We start from the raw sequence: 22,994 nt of genomic DNA, 5'->3' as shown, positions 1-22,994 counted from the left end.
TCTCTCTTTCTCTCTCTCTCTCTCTCTCTCTGAATTCACTTCCTGATTTTAAAAAGTGTCACCATCTCATAGGCTGCTCTCTCGCAAACAGGATTTTGTGGTAAATTCAAGACAACCGTTAAAAAAGAAAAGAAAATAGGGTTTCAAGAAGGCAGCCTCACATGTATTTTCAGATTTAGAGCTAGAATGGTAAAATCTCAGCATTGATATGAGAACTAAATATATTATGACTATACAAATAGGGGAAATTGGGGGTAGTTGTCACATACTGTTTGTGTTGAATAAATAAGCTTTCCATTGATGTATGGTTTGTTAGGATAGGACAATTGGCTGGGATAGCCTACAACTATTTGAAAATCCAGAATCTGAGGATGAAAAAAAGTCTAAATATTGAGAAAATCGCCTTTAAAGTTGTCCAAATGAAGTCCTTAGCAATGCATATTTCAACTAATAATACATGTTTGATATATTTATGGTATAAATCTTCATGGAACATGATCTTTACCTAATATTTTTGGCATAAAAGAAAATAATCATAATTAATTTCGACCCATACAATGTATTGTTGGCTATTGCCACAAATATACTCGTGCGATTTTGTGGTCCAGGGTCACAAATGTCAATTTGTCACATTAATACTGTAAGTTTTTACAATAAATGTTATCCTTAATAATGCTTTTACTTATTTATTTAGCATTTTTATTTCATATTAGTTTTTTTTTAATATCAGGTTCTCGTTGAGAGTAACACTCAACATGTGTTAAATTAATCTTATTCAATAGCTTTATTTTGTAACAAATGCTTTAATGTATGTGCCTATACATAAATTGACATTCAAAAATAAACCCAAATCCTGAGAGATATCGACTGAATTGAAAGGTGTGACAATTAGCCTCAGCCTCCCCTTTACAATTCCATGAAATAGTAATGTGGCGTTTGCAGGAATTTGTCGTATGAGATGAAAATACATACTCAAAAAACATACATTTCGTGGCGTCTTGAGGCCTTCATAGTGTCTGTTGTGGAATATGGGCCTGTCTTTATTATCATCAGTCCTCAATGCAGCATCCTGTGGCTCGCACGCGCGTGACGACAGAGGGCGGGCCGAAGTGTGACGTTGTTTGTTGCTACTCCTCTCAGCCAATGAGGATCGAGCTGCACACACGCTTCACTTCAGCGCTGGTTTAAATATCAGTCCACACGGTTCAGTATTTACTATAATCGTTAAATCAGCGCCCTCTAAATTATTATCTCAGAAACTTAGTAATATTCTGAAGCATTATGAATAAATCCGCGTTAAGCAAATGGTCGTATTGTGTATTAGAAAATGCTTGACTTCATAATGAAGCAGAAAGGAGGGCAAATGTACTGTGAAACCGCCCCTGATCATGTCTTTTTCTCTTAATATGCTTAAGGCTTTTTAATTAAATGTCTTTAACTAAGTATTTTGGCCGCTGTAGGCTAATTAACTGGGACACTATGCAAATAAATACACGCGTGCTATTTGGTGGCGGAAGCGTTTGCTATCGCGAGATGTTGATAATTTAGTGGAATAAAAATAAAATAAAAATAATATTTATTGAATTTAATAACTTAATTGTGTGTGATATAAAACAGGGAAGAAAACTCTTTGAGGTTTTTCTGTTTGATTTAATATTTCGTACACCCAGGCTGTTGTTTGTATATATATATGTTTTTAATATAGTATGTTTATGTCAATAAAAAAAAGATAGGTTTAAATTGTATGACTACAATGATTAGGAAATTGGTACAAACAAAGCACGTGTGAAAGTTCTGCCGCTAGAGGGTCTTGCGGCTCCGGTTGACGTCATCGGTAGGCTCAGCCCTAGTGAAGGGAACCGATTTCCGCGAATCAGTTCTGTCGAAAAGTTCATTTCAAAGAATCAATTAAAAACGATTCAGCGATTCATTTATTTCATGACCCAAATGCGTCATCCCGTAGTCCCTTGACATTTCGACAAGAAACGTTTGTGTGTGTTTTCTGTTTTTAACGTTTTATTTGAGGTTATTTATTATTTATAATAAATATTATTATTGTTACATTATTAAAAATATATATATTTACTATAGTACTGTACTGTTAGATTGTTAGAAAGACATTTACATGTATTTCTTTAAATGTATATTTATTTCATATAAATATAGACTATTTCAAAATAGTCTATTTATTTAATCGTATTATTTATTTATTATTTTTTACAGACCCGCTAATACTATTCCCTATAGCAGACCTAATTTGTACTGGGGAATTTTTATATTATACATGTGTAAAATATATATTTTTTTACAATATTTAATTTCCATTATATTACATTATAATTTTTTTCTGCTCACTGTAGTACTGTGCTGTTACGATTAAATTAAAACTTTTTATTTCCTTTCTTCAAATGTATTTTTTTTTATGTTTTACTAATTTATCCATTTAGTTTAATCTTATTTGCATTTATTTATTTTTGCATTTTTAGCTCACATTTTTCTTCCAACCCCCTAGTTTTCCCTAGCAGATCCAATTTATGCTGTGAAAAATGTATATTTTAAAAGTGTATTATTTTGTAAATATTGAACATATAATTTCCGTTGTTACAGTATTAAATTTTTTCTCTTCTCATAGTACTGTATTGTTTTTGTTTTTTTGTATTGGATTTAATTTATTTAAAGTATTTATTAATATTTACTTATTTATATTAATACATAATTTATTTGTTTAATCTTTGTTTAATTTTTACCGTTTCACTCTAAGTTTTCCACGGGCTCCCCAGAATGTGTCTTGGTTCAGTTTGTTGCAGCCGTGATTCAGCTCATGAAACGCAGGTATTTATTTATAACCAAATAAATAATTTGCATTGACAATGCCAAGATTCATCTAGTCGCTGACTCGCGTTTGGAACCACGAATGATTCAGGTCAGATTCGTCAAAAAGATTCGACTCAAATGAACGATTCGTTCAAGATTCGGACATCGCTACTGCTCGCCACAAGAGAAGAAGAGCAGTTTATAGCATATACTCACTCACATCAGCAGCTCATCATTTCATCTCACCGGTAAATGCCTGAAGATTCAACATGGTTTGCGGAGGATTTACGTGCTCGAAAAACGCCCTCTGTTCACTAAATGTAGTTTATATGGTGAGTCGCACAAACATGAATATATATAGCTCAGCTAGCCTGCTAGCAACGGCTAGTCCTGTATAAATACTTAACATTTAGTTCACTTTATTTCAACATTTCTACTTGATAAAAGGCGTGTTGTAGACATTTTACTTTATTTATATTTACTCTCAAGGCTTCTATTGCTAGGTCGCAGGTGAGGTCTTTGTTTTATAGCTAACAGTAGATGAATCAGCTAGCTGCCTTTCTACATAAACTGTACTAGTTAAAACCTTCTTGTTTTACCTTTACTATTGAAAGAACGTCGGTTTGATGTGTTAATATTAAGATTATTATTATTATTTATTTTATTTTTTTGCCGAATCTCCTGAATGATGTTTCGCCACAGTGTTGCATAACCGTCCCTGTGTTTGTGTAATCTGTTTTTTGTTTTTTTTACTCATTTTGTTTTCTTTCTAAAGTGTATTTTTAAATGATAAAATACACGTGTATTTATGTCTATTTCACGACTGATTGTTCTAGAAGACTTTGGTCTGGCAGCTTCATGCATGTACCTGTCAAAACTCAACTCAAATGTCATTTTATATATAGTTGAGTTATTAAATATTCATGCTTGCTTAATTTGATACACACTGGCCTGAGTCACTGATCATGCTTCTGTAATGCCTCTGATTCACATGTGTGATGACGATACTGGGTTAAGGTGGCACAGTCACACTCAGCCAAAAATAAAGGACTTTGCACTCAGCCAGAGCTGTAAATGAGAAGTGCTAAATGACTTTGGGTGGTGTAGTGGTTCAAGATCAGTGCCAGTAACCCAAAGGTCAAAACCCTAAAAGTTAAAGAGACACTTAACCTCATGTTACCCCACAGGGGCTGTTTTTGGTGGAAGTGTACTGTATGTCAAGGGTTTTCAATCTTTTAGATGTCACAGACACAAAGGCCCAGATATGATCATCCTTGTGCTAGGGACTCCCATCCTAACATTTAAAAGACTATAGTTTCATGTATAAAGAACCAATTTATACAGTGAAAAAATATAAATATTTGTCAAATATTATTATTGTTACATTTTTAAAACATTTTCTATTCACTATAGTATTGTACTGTTAGATCATTTACATTTCTTTCTTTCTTTAAATTTCTTTCAGACGAATACAATCAGAGTTTAATTAAAACATGTACTGGCTCATCCAATTTTTATAATGGCAGTGAATGGCAGCCCAATATTTGAATCCCAAAAAATTGTATCCATCCATTATAAAAGTAATCCACATGGCTCAGGCGGGTTAATAAAGGCCTTCTGAAGCAAATCTGTATAAAGTTAAATATCTAGCTTCCACTATTGTTCCAGACCGCCTTCCTTATTAAACTTATGAAGAAAGTGTAACGCCTCTCGCAGTTCAAAATGCCTACGCTACGTCCGATATCATCGTCGCGCAAGTTATGCTTTCTTCTTGGGCTGCTATTCACTGCCATTATAATGCTTGGATTAGCCAGGACATTTTTTATATAACTCCCGATTATATTCGTCTGAAAAAAGAATGACATTCACACCTAGGATGACTTGAGACTTCATTTTTGGGTGAACTCTCCCTTTAAATGTATTTATTTTGTTTGTTTTCTTTTGCTAATTTATTTTTTTCATTTATGTATTTCTTAATTATATTTACAGACCTTATTTATACTGTGAATAAATAATATTATAAATGTGTACAATATTGTTTTTTCTTTTTACATTATTTAATTTCTATTGTTTTACATTATTCATTTTTTCTGCTCACTATAGTTCTTTGCTGCCTGTTACAATTGTTTATTTTTTTCTTTCTTTTTATTTCCTTTCTTTAAATGTATTTATTTCATTTGTTTTACGGATTTATTTATGTAGTTTAATCTTATTTTTATTTCTTAATTAGTTTTTTTGTTTTTACATTATCTAAGTATTTTTCTACGGACCCCCTAGTATTCCCTAGCAGACCCAATTCATCCTGTGAAAATATATTTAAAATGTTTATTATTTTGAACATATTTAATATATAATTTCCGTTGTTACATTATAAAATTTTCCTCTACTCATAGTTCTGTACTGTTGGTTTTATGTATTTAAAAGTATTTATTTATTAACTCATTTATATTAATCATTCAAACATTTTGATGTTTATCTGCTTACCCCCAGGGCATCCAAGATATAGGGGACTTTGTTTCTTCAGTAGAACACAAATGAAGATTTTTAACTCCGACCTTTGCCGTCTGTCAGTCTTATAATGCATGGTAACAAAATCTATGAAACTAAAAAGAACATGCACAGGCAAGTCCAAATTAAACCCTGTGGCTCGTGACGACACATTGATGTCTTAAGACACAAAATGATCGGTTTGTGCGAGAAACCAAACAGTATTTATATAATTTTTTACCTCAAATACAACACTATGTCCATCAGCCTTGAGCGCGCAATCACTTCCGGTGAGGGAAGTCTGTACACGAGCTGATCACGAAACTACACCAGATCGCGTACAGACCTCACTTCCATATCGTGGATCCCCTGGGGGTTAGCATAAAACATAACATAACATATAAACATAACATTTTCATTTTTGGGCGGACTATCCCTTTAATATGGAGTTTGCACAGAAAGCATATTGTGGTGTATTTGGCTTGGATTTGGTTCACAATGTTCTCCATAATGTCATAATCGTACCCCTCATGCTGGCATTTAAGGAGGGACTGTGTACACTGTGTACATTGTTCGGCTTTGGCCTGTGATATTTGGTAAATATGTTGCTCTCTGGACCTACAATCCTTATCCTGCTGCACTTTGCTTTGAGTTATATAGATTCCAGACAAACCCTTGACCTGTAGATCGACACTAGACACAGTTTAGCTTATAGAAATTAAGCGTAGAAATGCACATTTTAGAAGCATAACAACATGTGACTTGTGTTTCATGTTGCTGTCATGAATTTAAACACAATATAAAGTCGTCATCTTGAGGCATACAAAATTCCCATAGCTTTAACAACTGTAGATGTCACTTAAAGTCAACATGAAATCAACTTTGATCTTATACTAGGCTTATTGTGAATTAATATATCAGAGCATGTTCTTATTACAGAGTAAAACGTTTGGCATCTTATTTTTTAAAACCCCTATCTCCAACTATACCGGTCATATGGAGACCACTCCCAGCTAGCATTTAGTTAACATGGTATGGTTAGCCGCTGGTAGTCATACCTACACTATCTGCGGACAATAAACATCTTTTTCCATTGATAACCATTCATAATTTGCAAGCAATAAATGAATTGTAACATTTTATTTGAGATGTCTTGCAAGTGTAATATTTTTATTTGATTTATATTTTTTGTTTGGTTTGGTTTTATTTATTTTATATACCATTTTTAATCAATTGCAAGTTAAATTAAAAATTAATAAAAATGTATTAATTAATACAATTAAAATGAAAGTTTTAGATGTCTTGCCAGTGTACTTTTTTTATTATTATTATTATATTTTTAATCAAGTCCCTTTTTCTCTCAACTTGATAATGTCACATTATGGAAGTAAAAAAGGTTGTGATTGTGAGTGCTATTTCATGTTGACTTTAAGCACAATATAGTTATTTCATACAGTTTAATCCAGTGTAAATGGTTTGTACTGTGTTTCTGATTGGTCTCTTGTTTCATCCTCAGCTGGTGGGTCTCCTGTTGATCGTCGTAGCGGCATGGGGGAAAGGCTTTGGCATTGTCTCCAGCATCCACATCATCGGCGGCGTGATTGCCGTGGGCTTCTTTCTGCTACTGATCTCCATTGTGGGGCTCATTGGAGCCGTCCATCATCACCAAGTCATGCTTTTCTTTGTATCCTTTAGCAGCCTTGTACTGCATGCTTTTTGTAATTCTATGCCCATAAAAAAAATTTATAATTGTAAATATTTTAATAGTCCTTCCATCTGAGTGTTGTAAAGTCCTTGACCACACATGTTTTTCTACAGTACATGGTCATTCTCTTCATCGTCTTCCTCTTCCAGTTTGGAGTTTCTTGTTCTTGCCTGGCCATGAACCAGGGTCAGCAGGTAGGCCTAATCAATTTTAAAGCACACTTGTTGCATAATTGACTTTTCGGTAAGCCCTGCCCCCCTTAGTTACTGTTGCTAACTCGGACAAACAAATGGATTTGCCAACTGTCTTACAAAGCTGTTAGTGTGAACCTTGTCCCAAGATGGGACCGAAGGGACACCTCTCGTCGAGGAGCATTCAAGTGGGACTTAAATATGCCATGGGTCGATATATAAAAGATTTTAAACTAAATATGGTGGGTACCATGGTGGGATGTTCCGGTCGTCACGATCGCAGATGACAGCATCCAGGATCAACACTGTTCATGTACCGTAGGGTAAGATTAAATTAATGTACATGCAACCAGTTTAATATGGAGAGACACTGAAATGTAGACCATCGTTTATGAGTTTTTCATGACATGAGAACAGTTAGTTATTTAGGTTTATACGTTAGCACGGACACACATAATGACTTAATGAGAGTATGACAACCAGAAAATCCTCTCAGGATACGTGGAATCGTTTTACCCTTTTTGTAGCATAAACACCACCAAACCGACGAGAGCTTCGGATCTTCCAATGTTTCACTATGGTGCTGAAACCTAATGATGTCAGAGTTCTCGTCCCCGTGCAACTGAAACTCATCTGCGTTCAAGGGGAGGGGCTTACCGATAGGTCAATTGTTTGTTGAGAAACTGAGTGTGATTCCTGGTTTTTGTCATGTCCCGTTACCAAAACAGGAGAAGCTGCTGGGCTCGTCCTGGTCAATAATGAGCAACGACACAAGAATGAGCCTTGAGAAAAAACTGGACTGCTGTGGCCTGTTCAACAATACTAATCCCGTGGCAGATTTTGTGTCCGACTTACACCTCTGTGACGCTGTAAGAATACCTTCTTGTGTTCTCCTTTTTTGTTTTATTTTGGCTTTCTACCACTTTATTAGATAGATGAAGTAGAGAGAGAACAGGATTTTGAGAAAAGGGACATACGATGAGCATTAGTCACAAAAAATTTAATCTTCTTGATGTTCTGCGGCGGTCCGCATGACATCATTTTTAGTTGATTCAGAGCCCCCCCTGTCTTAAAGGACCCGCTTGTAGATTTTTTATTGGTTATACATGGAGTCATTTTCATGAAGGCAGCGGCTATTTGCAGTGAAAATAGCATATTTTATTAGCAATAGATGCTATTTCCACAAAGCGCAAATAGCTGTAGATGCTATTTACACCAGGGGCGGAGCCAGATATTGTAAACATTCGGGGCTTAGCCAAAATGTAGTTTGTCCAAGGACATTTTAATTGTCCATTAACAGCTTTACTGACTTAAAAGGAACTTTGTTTTACTATGCTGGAGTAAAGTTCATAAAATCATCAGTGTTTTCCACAGAATATTGTAAGAGTGAGTTCGAAATGCAGATTTGAACTCGTCAAATGCTACTGAGCCACTGCAGACGTTAAAGGAACACTCCACCGTTTTTAGAAATGGGGCTTATTCAACATCATACATTTAGATATGTGGGCAAATGCATTTTTGTCTCAGTGCATGCATTGTTTTAGTTTGGCAGGGTCGCCGCTAGCTTAGCTTAGCATAATGAATGGAATCCTATGTTGCCAGCTAGCATGTCCCGAGTAAAAGTGATAAAAAAAAAAAGCCCTCCTAATTACTTCTTGTGGCCTGCGTATTCACAACGAATACAAATAGGGATGCAGATTAAGACTAGGCGATTTCATAGGCAGATATTAATTTGGGACTATATATGGGTGAAGCACAGGCGAAGCACTGCTACTTGGGCGCAGAGATATCACGCAACACATGAAATCCCCAAACTTTGATTTCATGTGTTGCGTGATATCCCTGTGCCCAAGTAGCAGTGCTTCGGCTGTCTTTTTGCCAACAAGTCTATTTACGCTTAGTGCAAATATACACTCCGCTATCATAAATGTATTGATCGCCACTGTAAGCATCAGTGTTTATATCCGAACTATAAACTTTTTTTCCCATATATAATATTTGTAACAGAAATAATGGTAATGTGTCATTGCGAAGCTGTTTAATACCTATACAGTGGGGAGAACAAGTATTTGATACACTGCCAATTTTGCAGGTTTGCCCACCTACAAAGCATGTAGAAGTCTGTAATTTTTATCATAGGTACACTTCAACTGTGAGTGACGGAATCCAGAAAATCACATTGTATGATTTTTAAGTAATTAATTTGCTTTTTATTGCATGACATAAGTATTTGATACATCAGAAAAGCAGAACTTTGTAATTGCAAACAAAGGTTTCTGTACCAAATACTGAGATCATACGTTTCCTGTAGTTCTTGACCAGGTTGCACACACTGCAGCAGGGATTTTGGCCATACAGACCTTCTCCAGATCCTTCAGGTTTCGGGCTGTTGCTGGGCAATATGGACTTTCTGCTCCCTCCAAAGATTTTCTATTGGGTTCAGGTCTGGAGACTGGCTAGGCCACTCCAGGACCTTGAGATGCTTCTTACGGAGCCACTCCTTAGTTGCCCTGGCTGTGTGTTTCGGGTCGTGGTCATGCTGGAAGACCCAGCCACGACCCATCTTCAATGCTCTTACTGAGGGAAGGAGGTTGTTGGCCAAGATGTCGCAATACATGGCCCCATCCATCCTCCCCTCAATACAGTGCAGTCGTCCTGTCCCCTTTGCAGAAAAGCATCCCCAAAGAATGATGTTTCCCCCTCAATGCTTCACGGTTGGGATGGTGTTCTTGGGGTTGTTCTCATCCTTCTTCTTTTGAGTGTTGACCAAAAAGCTCTATTTTTGTCTCATCAAACCACATGACCTTCTCCCATTCCTCCTCTGGATCATCCAGATGGTCATTGGCAAACTTCAGATGGGCCTGGACATGCGCTGGCTTGAGCAGGGGGACCTTGCGTGCGCTGCAGGATTTTAATCCATGACTGCGTAGTGTGTTACTAATGGTTTTCTTTGAGACTGTGGTCCCAGCTCTCTTCAGATCATTGACCAGGTCCTGCCGTGTAGTTCTGGGCTGATCCCTCACCTTCCTCATGATCATTGATGCCCCACGATGTGAGATCTTGCATGGTGCCCCAGACCGAGGGAGATTGACCGTCATCTTGAACTTCTTCCATTTTCTAATAATTGCACCAACAGTTGTTGCCTTCCCGCCAAGCTGCTTGCCTATTGTCCTGTAGCCCATCCCAGCCTTGTGCAGGTCTACAATTTTATCCCTGATGTCCTTACACAGCTCTCTGGTCTTGGCCATTGTGGAGAGGTTGGAGTCTGTTTGATTGAGTGTGTGGACAGGTGTCTTTTATACAGGTAACGAGTTCAAACAGGTGCAGTTAATACAGGTAATGAGTGGAGAACAGGAGGACTTCTTAAAGAAAAACTAACAGGTCTGTGAGAGCCGGAATTCTTACTGGTTGGTAGGTGATCAAATACTTATGTCATGCAAGAAAATGCTAATTAATTCTTTAAAAATCATAGAATGTGATTATCTGGATTTTTATTTTAAATTCTGTCTCTCACAGTTGAAGTGTACCTATGATAAAAAATTACAGACCTCTACATGCTTTGTAAGGGGGAAAACCTGCAAAATCGGCAGTGTATCAAATACTTGACTGCTCTCTGGTCATCGCCATCGCCAACTCAGATTTGAATGTCCTGTCCACCAATCAGCTGTTGTGTGATAAGCGTTCTTAAGCAATATGGCTGCCGTCACATCATCATCAGGTGGATGACGCACATTGGTGGTGGTTGTGGAGATTCCCCCCTTCTATATTTAAAGCGCTTTGAGTACACAGAAAAGCACTATATAAATGTAACAAATTATTATTAATGTTCCGGTGTGATTGTGTCAAAAGTTTAATCGTCACAGGCGAATCGTTGTCATTAAGGAATGAGATCGCGTAGGTGTTTGAATCGAGATCATGATCTTTTAACGATCAATCGTGCAGCTCTAATGTTATATTAACCAAATACCTTAGGCTTAACACCCTGCTTTCTTTCCCCGCAGCCATGTATAAAAAAGAAATCCTGCCTCACCTGCGGTGAAAAAATGCTCCAACATTCATCAGAAGCTCTGAAGATTCTGGGAGGAGTCGGCCTCTTTTTCAGCTTTACAGAGGTTAGTTCATGTAAATGCCACAAAAACAGCTTGTGGAAGCTGGAGACCTGGACTTCTTTTGTGTCCTGTCTTTCTGAGATCTGGGCAGGTTAATTAGAGAATCGTGGTTGAAATAATAAATTGTTATTGATCATAAATAAGTTGTAATTAAGAATGTGGCATCCTACAAAAACTAAATTTACAAACTACATCATCATTAGAAGGGTAAAATACATAAAATGTATCAATTATACATCTAAAGCTCATCCTTTCATTTTGTTGCATATGCTCAACTAAAGAAGTTGCTGTGAAAAAGACATAAATAAAATCCCATGTGGTCAACATTGTTAGTATGACTTTCATGCTTGTAACTTCCCAGGAGGACTTTAAGGAATACTTCTTAGATAGTTCTTTATTTAAAATCTAATTGGATGAGAAACATTCATTGTAAAAAATACACACACTTGAGAATGTACATTAGTTGAATTTTATGTTAATTATATATTGAAAAATATTTAATTGAGTTAAGTTCCTCAGTAATTAAATATTATCATTCTGGGACCCAGGAAAAAAAAGTGTTTTGAATTTAGTATTTTTTTCATATCATTACATTGTTTAGAGCATAAGAAACAAATGGGGGGAAAAACATTTTTGCAAAATTATATTTTATTCATATGTTATGATATGTCCTCTTGACACCAGGACTCAGTTGTTTAAAAAATAAAATGACATGAGATTTTTTGTATAGGCAAAAACAATGGGATTTATTTTTAATATACCAATCAATTTTTAGGTTGTAGGATTGCTTTCAAAATGTTAAAATTCTTTTAGATTTGTTTAAAGATGATTCTGAACTATGTTATGAAAGATATAACGAAATGCATTGATATACCATTTTACTTTATGCAATATGTGTGTAAAATGGCCACACTTGGATTTTCCCATTCAATACAATGCATCTATACACTGCATCTAATTTGCATATTAATGTGTTCTTGGTGCAACATGTAATGAAAAAAGAAGTGTAATAATGGGAGGAATAATTGGCAACATTTTCATAATAATATCTAATATTTCATAGGAATATTGATTTGCAATTTCTTTTCCTATTTACTTATGTCTCCAAAATGCCAGATAAACATGATTTAAGTCATGGCGTCCACTACAGTGGACATTTATGAAATAAAATTTTTGTTTTGTAACAGAAAGTCATATTTTGATTAGAAAACCCATAAAATGTTCCTGAGATGTTGATTTATAGCAAACAATTTGAAAATTAATCTGATTTAAATTATAATGAAAAAATACTATCATATTTCCATAAGTTTTTAAAGACCAAGAAGAAGTTGTTGTCCTGGTGAAACCTCCAAACATTTGGTATCTCTGCAAAGCCCCAAATATGCTCTTTACAGAACATCCAGACTGTGACATGTGACATGTATGAAATATAATGTCCACTACAGTGGACAAAAGTCTATTCGTGGGTCCCAGGAGGTTATTAGTAGTATTATCATATTAATGTGTATATATGCGTTTTATTATTTATATACTGGTATAGGAGCTCTAATGAATGTCGAATTTTCTTTATTTTATTTTAAGTTTGAGCCATTTTTACTGATTTTTTTTATTTTTCTATTTAGATTTAATTTATTTAGTTTTAGTAATTTTTGTATAGTAAAGTTGCCAAGGTTTCATATGTTAATGCTAGTCATCTAATATTTGTTTTGTTTTAATTCAGCTTTTTTATTAAAATATTATTAAACATAATTTTTTATCTTCATATTTATTTTTTTATAATGAAAACAATTAACAAAATTGTTTCTTTATTTCTAATGGCAAATTTTCTAATAGCAACACACACACACACACACACACACATATATATATATATATTAGGGGTGGAACGGTTTAAGTTACTCACGGTTACTCAAGGTTTTAGGGTCACGGTTTCGGTACAGTATGTGCTATGTTCAGGGTAATTAGGACATTTGTCAAATAAAAATAAACAAAACAAGCTACAAGCAAACTACAAGCAACAGCACAAATACATACAATAGAGCAAAGATGCATATAAAATAAACAGGGCTGCATTTCCCGAAACCTTCTTAACACTACGTCGTTCTTAAGTTATACCTTAAGGTTTACCTTAACGTTAATACGTGTTTCCCGAAACCATCTTAGATAAGAATACCTTCTGTAAGTATTACTTTCGTAAGGTTGGTCTGGACCACTCTTAGCCATACCTTATCACTATTGACAGTTCATTCCACTAGTGGCCACCACTGTGCAAAAAGCTTCTTTACATGTCAGTCTATACGAATATAATTCTGAAGTTGTAATATACACCCAATGTTCAATCAGGCTATTTTTTTTTTAATGAAAGGATTACAATTGTCATTACACTAATGGTTGTTAGATTTTTAATTATATTATCCAAAGGTACATCAGCTGGCAAACCATTAGACAGGAAAAGCTTAGGAGCCTATTTAAAGGGAATGATTGTGGAGGGGAGTTTGGTCAAACTATGGCAGCGAGACAGCGAATAGTTGTGCTAAATCAAAGACGGCGCCGTCCGCGGAGCCATGTAGTGTATGTGCACTATTTCATACGTGAAAACTTTAGTCCCCTGGCTACCATGTCAGAAGCCGCTATTCAAACTAAATTTCGCCTGCCACGACAGCAAATTGAGCAGCTTTTAGATCTTGTTGGTCCAACTTTGTCGAGACAAACTGGACGGAGCTACCCTCTCAGCCCTGAAATCCAGCTGCTGGCGGCTCTCCGTTTTTATGCCTGGGGCTTTTCTGGAGGTGGTTGGGGATGGATATGGGCTGAGTAACACCTCGGTGTGGCGGTGCGTTCATTCAGTAACAGAAATTAGTTATTTACACAATAATGTAATGCAGCTGCTGGGCAATCATCCCTGATTGTGGAGTAAATTAACACACTATGGAAAATATATTGTAATAATATAAATGACTCTTTCAAATGCCAGTGGAGGCATACTGCCAGTTAGTGTAGCGGGTTGACGCATGATGCGGTTGAGTATGAAATTGCTGGTTCGCGTACTCATGTCAGAATTATATAAAATTTAGTTTGCAAGTTCAACTATTTCTGAAGTGCTTGTTTTATTTTTCGCATAAAGCAGTGAAACAGCCCCTGCATAGAGTAAATAATCGATTCTTGAGCCATCGATATAAGCCACTTCAGCACCGCCGCCACGGACAGCACCTGCTAACGTCGCACTTAAGAAGGTTTACCTTAAGCAACCTCCTAAGGTATAGTTCGAGGAACACACCTAGAAATGGTATACCTTTAGTTAAGTTATACCTTTAGAGTCTTCGTAGCGCGCTAAGAGACAACGTTATCGGGAAATGCAGCCCAGTGCTTTTCAGGTTTTTCAAGTATCTAACAGTAGTTTCCAGGTACAGAAATTGAATTAATCAAATATTAAACAACATTGCATTTTATAATCTTCACTGTATAAATTACATAAAGATGAATCATTATTGAAGTTACAAAAGTTATTCAGTCAAGAGCAGTGAGTGATTTATTTGTTGTTTGATTAACATTAAAAACCACAAACAACAGGAAAAGGCTGCTTTCCCTACACATACCACACACATATAGCAGAATAAATATATTTATATTTGAAAATAATGTTAGAATATATATATTATTACTGAATATGTATTTATTGAACATTGATCTCTTTTATAATATTTCTGATGCATAATTTGCCTGTAATGATAAAATCACATTTTCTCATTATAGCTATTATACGCCAGTAAGTACTGCATTTTATAATTATTTCCCCCCCTTTTTTCCTCAGATCTTAGGAGTTTGGCTGGCCATGCGCTACAGGAACCAAAAGGACCCGAGAGCGAACCCCAGTGCTTTCTTATAGTCTCTCAGACCGTCTGTCCTAAACTACGTTTAGTGTAGTCCAGCTATTCCAGTTCCCTTTTGCACAGGTAGAGTGGAGCGCACCAAGAGACATTTAAAGCATTAAACGCAGAACACAACCACAGATCCCAGAACACAGGAGCTAACGCACCACACCGCACATACAAACACATCCATTTTGATGATAGATCTGACCCATTTTCCACAAGGTCTGCACAGGGCTAATTTAAACCAGCAGGAGGAGGAATCATGTATGATAGGATGCTCGTTCTGGCACCCCCCCCCCCCCCCCATCCTTGAATTGAGAAGCTCTTCCTGTTCTGTGTATGCAAACCGAAAATCTGCAATGTATAAGCCATCGATGTCTGCATGTTCATAGCCTCAGAATTGTTTCCTGTGACATGGTCGGCTCACTTGTGTACACATAGCCAGGTGTGTAGTGCTGAAATAGTTTCAGTGTAACAGAACGTTATCCCACATAAACTATATTAATGTTTAGTACCAGTTAATGAAGTAGTCAGGGTGAAATTCTGTCACGTATCTCCCCGGAAAACAGCATCCAGAATGAGTACAGACGTGATGAACACCGGTGTTTTGTGCAATGCTTTATGGGATCCGTCTCAATGAGGTGACCAGTCCAGCCTATGGGATATTAGTTTAGGAATTAGACGTAGAACGTGAATATTTAAATGAAAAAAATACAAACTTGTGTAACTGAGCCATGTGAACGGGAGGATTTCCCCTGCCGATGGACTGCAGCCCTCCTGTTGTACATAGTCTTTACCGCGACAGGGTCGACGTTCGCCGATTTACCGCTTCTTTTCCCTATCCTTATCCTTATTTAAAACACAGAGACCCTACCGCCTCAGCCGGGTCTCGCTATTCTCACTGGACTTTTTAAGTTCTCCATTTCCTTTGAAGCTTAGTATTACTCGAGGATAAAATGTTTTAAAAATCGAATGCATTGTTTTGTGGATGTTTGTGTTGAAATAATCTCGCCGTGCCATTTATTTGCAATCGTGTATCGCTTCTTTTCAGCTATTTTTACTGCTAACAGCATCAGGTCCGTAATTTTAGCACTGAATAATGTGCCATTTCAGTGAAATCCTTCCTCTTTTGTGTTTTGCCAAATCTCTCGTTTTTGTCGCGTTTCTAATTTTTGTGCTAAAAGTGTTAAGTTTCCATTTAACTGTGTCTTTTGCAATGTTGAACATTGTTATTGTAGTAGATAGATCATTTGTAAAAACCTTATGTGCACGTGCATCTGTTGATTCCATACGTCCAATACGTTCTTGTGTTAATTCGCTTCTATTAACGGAAGAACATTTTGGCTAGTACTCACAGTCTTAACCACTTTAGCTTCCGCCCCACATGATCGAGAAAATGGGAACACCGAACCATCACTCAGTACAGCTCGAATGTGTTCTGCTTCACTTGGTCATGGTATTATGAGTGTTTCACTGATGGATTTTGAAGAGGTGAAATCAATGTCTGTGCTATGATAGTTATTTATTGCCGTTGTGAGAAGGCCGCAGAACCCGACTCGGTGAGCTGTAAGCACCATTTTCCCTGGATTTGCCTTGTATTTTTGAAACTGACTTTTCCAATTAAATATTCTTAGATCAATACCTATGCGATTCTCTGTTTTTTTAAATCACGAGTTGTTTCTCAACTTGTTTTGCTTCCAAACCCAAGATTTTACATTGACATCAAATGGCGACCTCAACACAATACCAAATCTGTATTTCAGGGCCCTATAAAAAGTCTTTTAAAGTTTTTAATTCAGTTGTGCCGAATTTAAATGGGTTATATGAAATATATAATTTTGATGCATTAATCACTTTTTTTGTTGCCAGTGTGTGAACAGCTTGTAACGGAACAAAACCTACCTGTTTTGTATGTGAAGTACTGTGAAGTGTATGTGAAGGATGTTTTTGGCGGGAAAATCTGATGGATGTGACGTTTATGCGTGCTCCCGAGAGACTTTTAAAAAAAATTCTAAGACACTTTGTAATGTGTTCGTATTCGTAATGTGTTCGTAATGTCAAAGACTACGTTTACATGGGCAGCAGTAATCTAATTATTGACCTTATTCTGAATAAGACAATATCCTGATTAAGGTGTTTACTTTTAGAATATTCCGTTCATGTTCCCGTTTTACATGTTATAGAACATAGCTCGATTAATGGCACGTCATTATGTCCCCATGCCACGCTACGCTGTCCGACGTCCAATCATAGCGCGACTTTGGCGGGTATGTTAAAATTCAATGGGCTCAGACAACCCGCTGTAACTTTACCTGTGGGTGTCGCCATATTACAAGGGTTTCTGAATTCTAAAATAGCCCCTTTAAAGACATAAAAAAGTCTTAAATATTTAAGTGGTATAAGAAAAGTCTTAATTACTATTTCTAGATGTCTTACATTTGGAGACAGAAAAACAGAAACCGTGACACGGCTTAAAGTCATTATTACATTTCAAAAGGCGATTGAATTGAAATCACTGCATGTTTTAAAGTAAAAAACGGCGCTGTTGTGCATTATACAAGCTCACGGTTTCAGTGCAGTTCGCAATCAATAAATTACTGCACCGTTTGTGCCAAGCGAATGCTTATGATCTACTGTTAATGAATTATGACTGTATCTTCTAGTGTTTATTATATTTTCAAACTAGTCACATTTTTAAAAAGCCTACTGAGAGAGAATGAAATTGCATTTTTATTCAGCCGGTGAATCGAAAAAAAAGTTAACGTGGATTCTAAAAAACTAAACAATATACATTCACAGATCAGGCATAACATTATGACCTAATATTGTGTTGCTCCCACTTTTGCTGCCAAAACAGCCCTGACCCGTCGATGCATGGACTCCACTAGACCCCTGAAGGTGTGCTGTGGTATCTGGCATAAAGATGTTAGCAGCAGATCCTTTAAGTCCTGAAGTTTCAAGGTGGGGCCTCCATGGATCGGACTTGTTTGTTCAGCACAACCCACAGATGCTCGATTGAGATCTGGGGAATTTGGAGGCCAAGTCTACACCACAAACTCGTTGTGCTCCTCAAACCAGTCCTGGACCATTTTTGCTTTGTGTCAGGGCACATTATCTGCTGAAAGAGCCACAGCCACCAGGGAAAACCGTTTCCATGAAAGGGTGTACATGGTCTGCAACAATGCTTAGGTAGGGGGTACGTGTCAAAGTAACATCCAGAACATTGCCCAAAGCATCACACTGACTCCGCCGGCTTGCCTTCTTCCCATAGTGCATCCTGGTGCCATGTGTTCCCCAGGTAAGCGATGCACACGCACCCGGCCATCCACGTGATGTAAAAGAAAACGTGATTCATCAGACCTTCCATTGCTCCGTGGTCCAATTCTGATGCTCACGTTGGCACTTTCGGCGGTGGATAGGGGTCAGCATGGGCACCCTGACTGGTCTTGCAGCTATGGGTTATACACTATTTGGCCCTTGTCAAACTCACTCAATCCTTACACATGCCCTTTTTCCTGCTTCTAACACATTTACTTTGAGGATAAAATGTTCACTTGCTGCCTAATATATCCCACCCACTTACAGGTGCCGTGATGATGAGATAATCAGTGCTTATGTATATGGATCTTAAATTAATGTAAATATAATAATTTATAAATTTGACACTTAAGATTTTCTTAAATGGTTTAAAGGCTGAAATGTGAGGTTTATAATTTTATTAAACTATTTATTTTATTTGTTAACCTGTATTATTTGATCTGCCTATCAGTTGACAACCACTGGATTAGAATATGAAAGCAAACTGCCATTTGCTGTCATACTCATTACTTTTGCTGGAAATCGCAGAAAACTGCAGGTTTACAGGTCATATTGAGTTTATATGCATTAATGTTAAAGCATTATCTCCACAACCAATAATCCATTATGATGGGGTTAATTCTACAAAAAACAGTTAAGGTGCTTATTTTTTTTGCAAACAACTTGCTCTAAGCTGTTATATATAGATTATGCAACTTGTGTGGGATGAGTGTGTAAAATGAATCACACTGGCTCTGAAAAAATATTCCACTGTAAACACTGTTATCTTGCAAAATGTTCCCCTAGTGAGAGACAAAACAGTGTTTTTTTGCTGTAAAGGTACATTTTCTTGTTGCAGAGACAAACCATTTCCACTTCAATTCTCAGCATCAACACCGAACTTCCCGCTGTGTGTCTGCTGATTTGTTTTGTGTCCATGCTCGGTGGTTTTACATCATGGGTGAAGTCATTAGAAGGCGGTTTAAAAGGCAAGTGTCTTTGTATCTCAAAATACACTGCCCCCATGTGGTGCCCGATGGAACAAAAAGCAAACACAACAAAGCCCTCAATCGCAGGGTTGTCCAATCCTCCTGAAGTTCTGCAGTGTTATATGCACTTGTTTAATCTTCGGGTCTTATTTGCGAGTTATCACCACGCTTGCACTGATGAGCTTCAACTCAGCGCATCAATAATTGTTGCCAGTGGCCACAACAAATAGATCGAATGCTTCACAGCTGAGACCATAAGCACACCAGCTGAATTTAAAATGGAAGAATGGTGCATATTATACAATGTACAATTTATGCAGCTGATCTAAATGGTAAAGCTTATTTTGGTCTTTCTGTGCTGCTGGGAGTTTCTGTTAGTCAAATGTGCACTGCAAGGTGTCTGGTTTCCTTGAATTTCCGGTCAACAGGACTTGGGTCATGCTCAGCAAAGCGAACCCCGATCCTGTCAGCACACTCAGGCTCAAGGTTGGGACCTGTGCCAGTTCTCCCTCCTTTCCATGAGCATCCATATGCACAAACCAGTGATCAGTAATGGGAAAGCCTCTCTCTCTGCTATGACCAATGTGATATTTGTTGGCTGAGTCTGATGAGGACGGATGATGGAGCGGATTGCGATTCCTCATGCAGATCCAGTTGGACAAACAGGAAGAGTAATCTCTCTCATCAGAACGGGGAGACAAGCGGGTCAATAGCCGCATAAATAATGGAATGGACTTGATGCATGTTGTTAGTACAAATGAAGACGGACCAGCCGGTCTGTCTGTGACAAACAAGCATAGAGTGTGTACTGTACACTCCGATTGGTCTCCCGTTTGGAGAGGACGGTCCTGGTACAGTGTTTGGAGCAACAAGACAACCTGTGCACTTGCTAAACTAATATCCATCCATCCACCCGCCATCTATCCAAGCACCCACCCACCCATCCTCCGTCCACCCACCCTCCCTCAATCTATCCATCCACCTTTCTTCCATCCATCCATTCAATATTCTAAATTCCATCCATCCACCCTCCATCCATTCAATATTCTAAATTCCATCCATCCATCCACCCTCCATCCATTCAATATTCTAAATTCCATCCATCCACCCACCCTCAATCCATCCATCCAACCATTCATTCAATATTCTAAATTCCATCCATCCACCCTCCATCCATTCAATATTCTAAATTCCATCCATCCACCCACCCTCCATCCATTCAATATTCTAAATTCCATCCATCCATTCAATATTCTAAATTCCATCCATCCACCTTCCATCCATTCAATATTCTAAATTCCATCCACCCACCCTCAATCCATCCATCCATCCATTCATTCAATATTCTAAATTCCATTCATCCTCCATCCACCCATCCATGCATCCACCCTCCATTAATTCTCCATCCACCCACCCACCCTCCCTCAATCCATCCTCCATCCATCCACCCACCATCTATTCCATCCACCCTCCTTCCATCCAATATTCTAAATTCCATCCTCCACCCACCATCCATACATCCACCCACCATCCATTCATCCTCCCTCCCATCCATCCAATATTCTAAATTCCATCCTCCACCCACCATCCATCCATCCAATATTCTAAATTCCATCCATCCACCCTCCATTCATTCTCAATCCATGCAATATTCTAAATTCCATCCATCCACCCTCCATCCATTCAATATTCTAAATTCCATCCATCCACCCTCCATCCATTCAATATTCTAAATTCCATCCATCCATCCACCCTCCCACCATCCATACATGTTCCAAAGAAGAAAGAAGGTCATATGGGTTTGGAACGACATGAGGGTGAGTAAATTATAATAATAACAGAATTGTACGTTTTCCTTTAAGTCACTTTTAAAAGTGCTGAAATGTAATTTCATTAAATAACAAAATATCAAACATCTCATTGAACTAATTTTTAACTAACTTTTTATTTTATTTTTGCTTTTAATCAACTGTGGTGGCAGTGATCTTTAGTGGTTTCTTTGTTTATCACATGAATATGAACATGTTCAGTAGTTGAACATGTTATTTTAATCTTTAAAGAATTTATAACAACAAATTTCACAGTTTATTTTTAAAGTGTTCATGTGCTTTAAAATAATATCTTTAAATTGAACGCAGCTTGGTTTGTTATTTAGCTGTTTGATAATTAATGCATTTTGCTGACTAAAGTTTGTGTTTATATATATATATGCACAAATAGTATATATAAATATAATAATATATATACACACATAATTCGTTTTGAAAGCACTAACACATAAACAAACTTGTATTAGATGCGATTAGTCATTCATCGATTTGACATCACTAACACGTATATAAACAAACTTCTGTTAGATGCGATTAATCGTTTTGACAGCACTAACATGGACATATAAACAAACTTATATTAGATGTGATTAGTCGTTATTAATCGTTGCACTAACACATAAACAAACTTTTATGTTACATGCAATTAATCATGATTAATCAATTTGACAGCACCAACACACATATATAAAACAAACTTTCATGTTAGATGCAATTAATTGCGATTTATCAATTTGACAGCAACAAAGCGCTTAAATTATATAAAACAAACTTTTTAATGTTAGATGCAATTAATTGCGATTAATCGATTTGACAGCACCAAAGCACTTATATTATATAAAACAAACTTTTGTTAGATGCAGTTAATTGCGATTAATCAATTTGACAGCACCAACGAGCATATATTATATAAACAAACTTTTGTTAGATTCGATTAATCGATTTGACAGCACGAACACGCATATTATATTAACAGACTTCTGTTAGATGCGATTAATCAATTTGACAGCACCAAAGCACTTATATTATATAAAACAAACTTGTGTTAGATGCAATTAATTGCGATTAATCAATTTGACAGGACCAACTAGCATATATTATATAAACAAACTTTTGTTAGATTCGATTAATCAATTTGACAGCACTAACATATTATATTAACAAACTTCTATGTTAGATGCGATTAATCGATTTGACAGCACCAACGCGCATATATTATACAAACACAAACATTTGACATATTCGATTCATTGCAATTAATCGTTTTGACAGCACTAACACACATTAACAAACGTATATGAGATGTGATTAATCATTATTAATCGATTTGACAGCACCAACATATATATATATATATAAAAATTCATGTTAGATGCGATAAGTTGTGATTAATCGATTTGACAGCACCAACGCGCATACATTATATAAACAAACTTTTGTTCAATTTGATTAATTGATTTGACATCACTAACACACATATATTATATAAACAAACTTAGGTGCGATTAATCGTTTTGACAGCACTAACACATATAAACAAACTTTTATGTTATATGCAGTGAATCAAGATTTGATTTGATTGATTTGACAAATGTTTATGTTAGATGTGCTTAATCAATTTGACAGCACTAACATATATTATATAAACAAAAACTTTCATATTAGATGTGATTAATCACTAGTAATTGATCTGACAGCACT

The 22,994-nt window shown here is 36.6% G+C and overlaps 1 protein-coding gene across 1 annotated transcript; it reads left to right on the top strand.

The window, feature by feature from the left end:
• The first annotated feature begins 2,963 nt into the window (after positions 1 to 2,963).
• tspan31 (tetraspanin 31) lies at positions 2,964 to 16,819 on the top strand. Its single transcript, XM_079803565.1, has 6 exons — positions 2,964 to 3,146; positions 6,818 to 6,985; positions 7,120 to 7,200; positions 7,926 to 8,066; positions 11,199 to 11,309; positions 15,118 to 16,819. Exons 1-6 carry the CDS (start codon positions 3,084 to 3,086, stop codon positions 15,190 to 15,192), a joined length of 639 nt encoding a protein of 212 aa, XP_079659691.1. The 5' UTR covers positions 2,964 to 3,083; the 3' UTR covers positions 15,193 to 16,819.
• The last annotated feature ends 6,175 nt before the right edge of the window (positions 16,820 to 22,994 follow it).

The sequence above is a fragment of the Gobio gobio genome (genome assembly GCF_949357685.1).
Source record: "Gobio gobio genome assembly, chromosome: 21".
Lineage (NCBI taxonomy): Eukaryota > Metazoa > Chordata > Actinopteri > Cypriniformes > Gobionidae > Gobio > Gobio gobio.
This window is presented reverse-complemented; position numbering and strand designations above follow the sequence as displayed.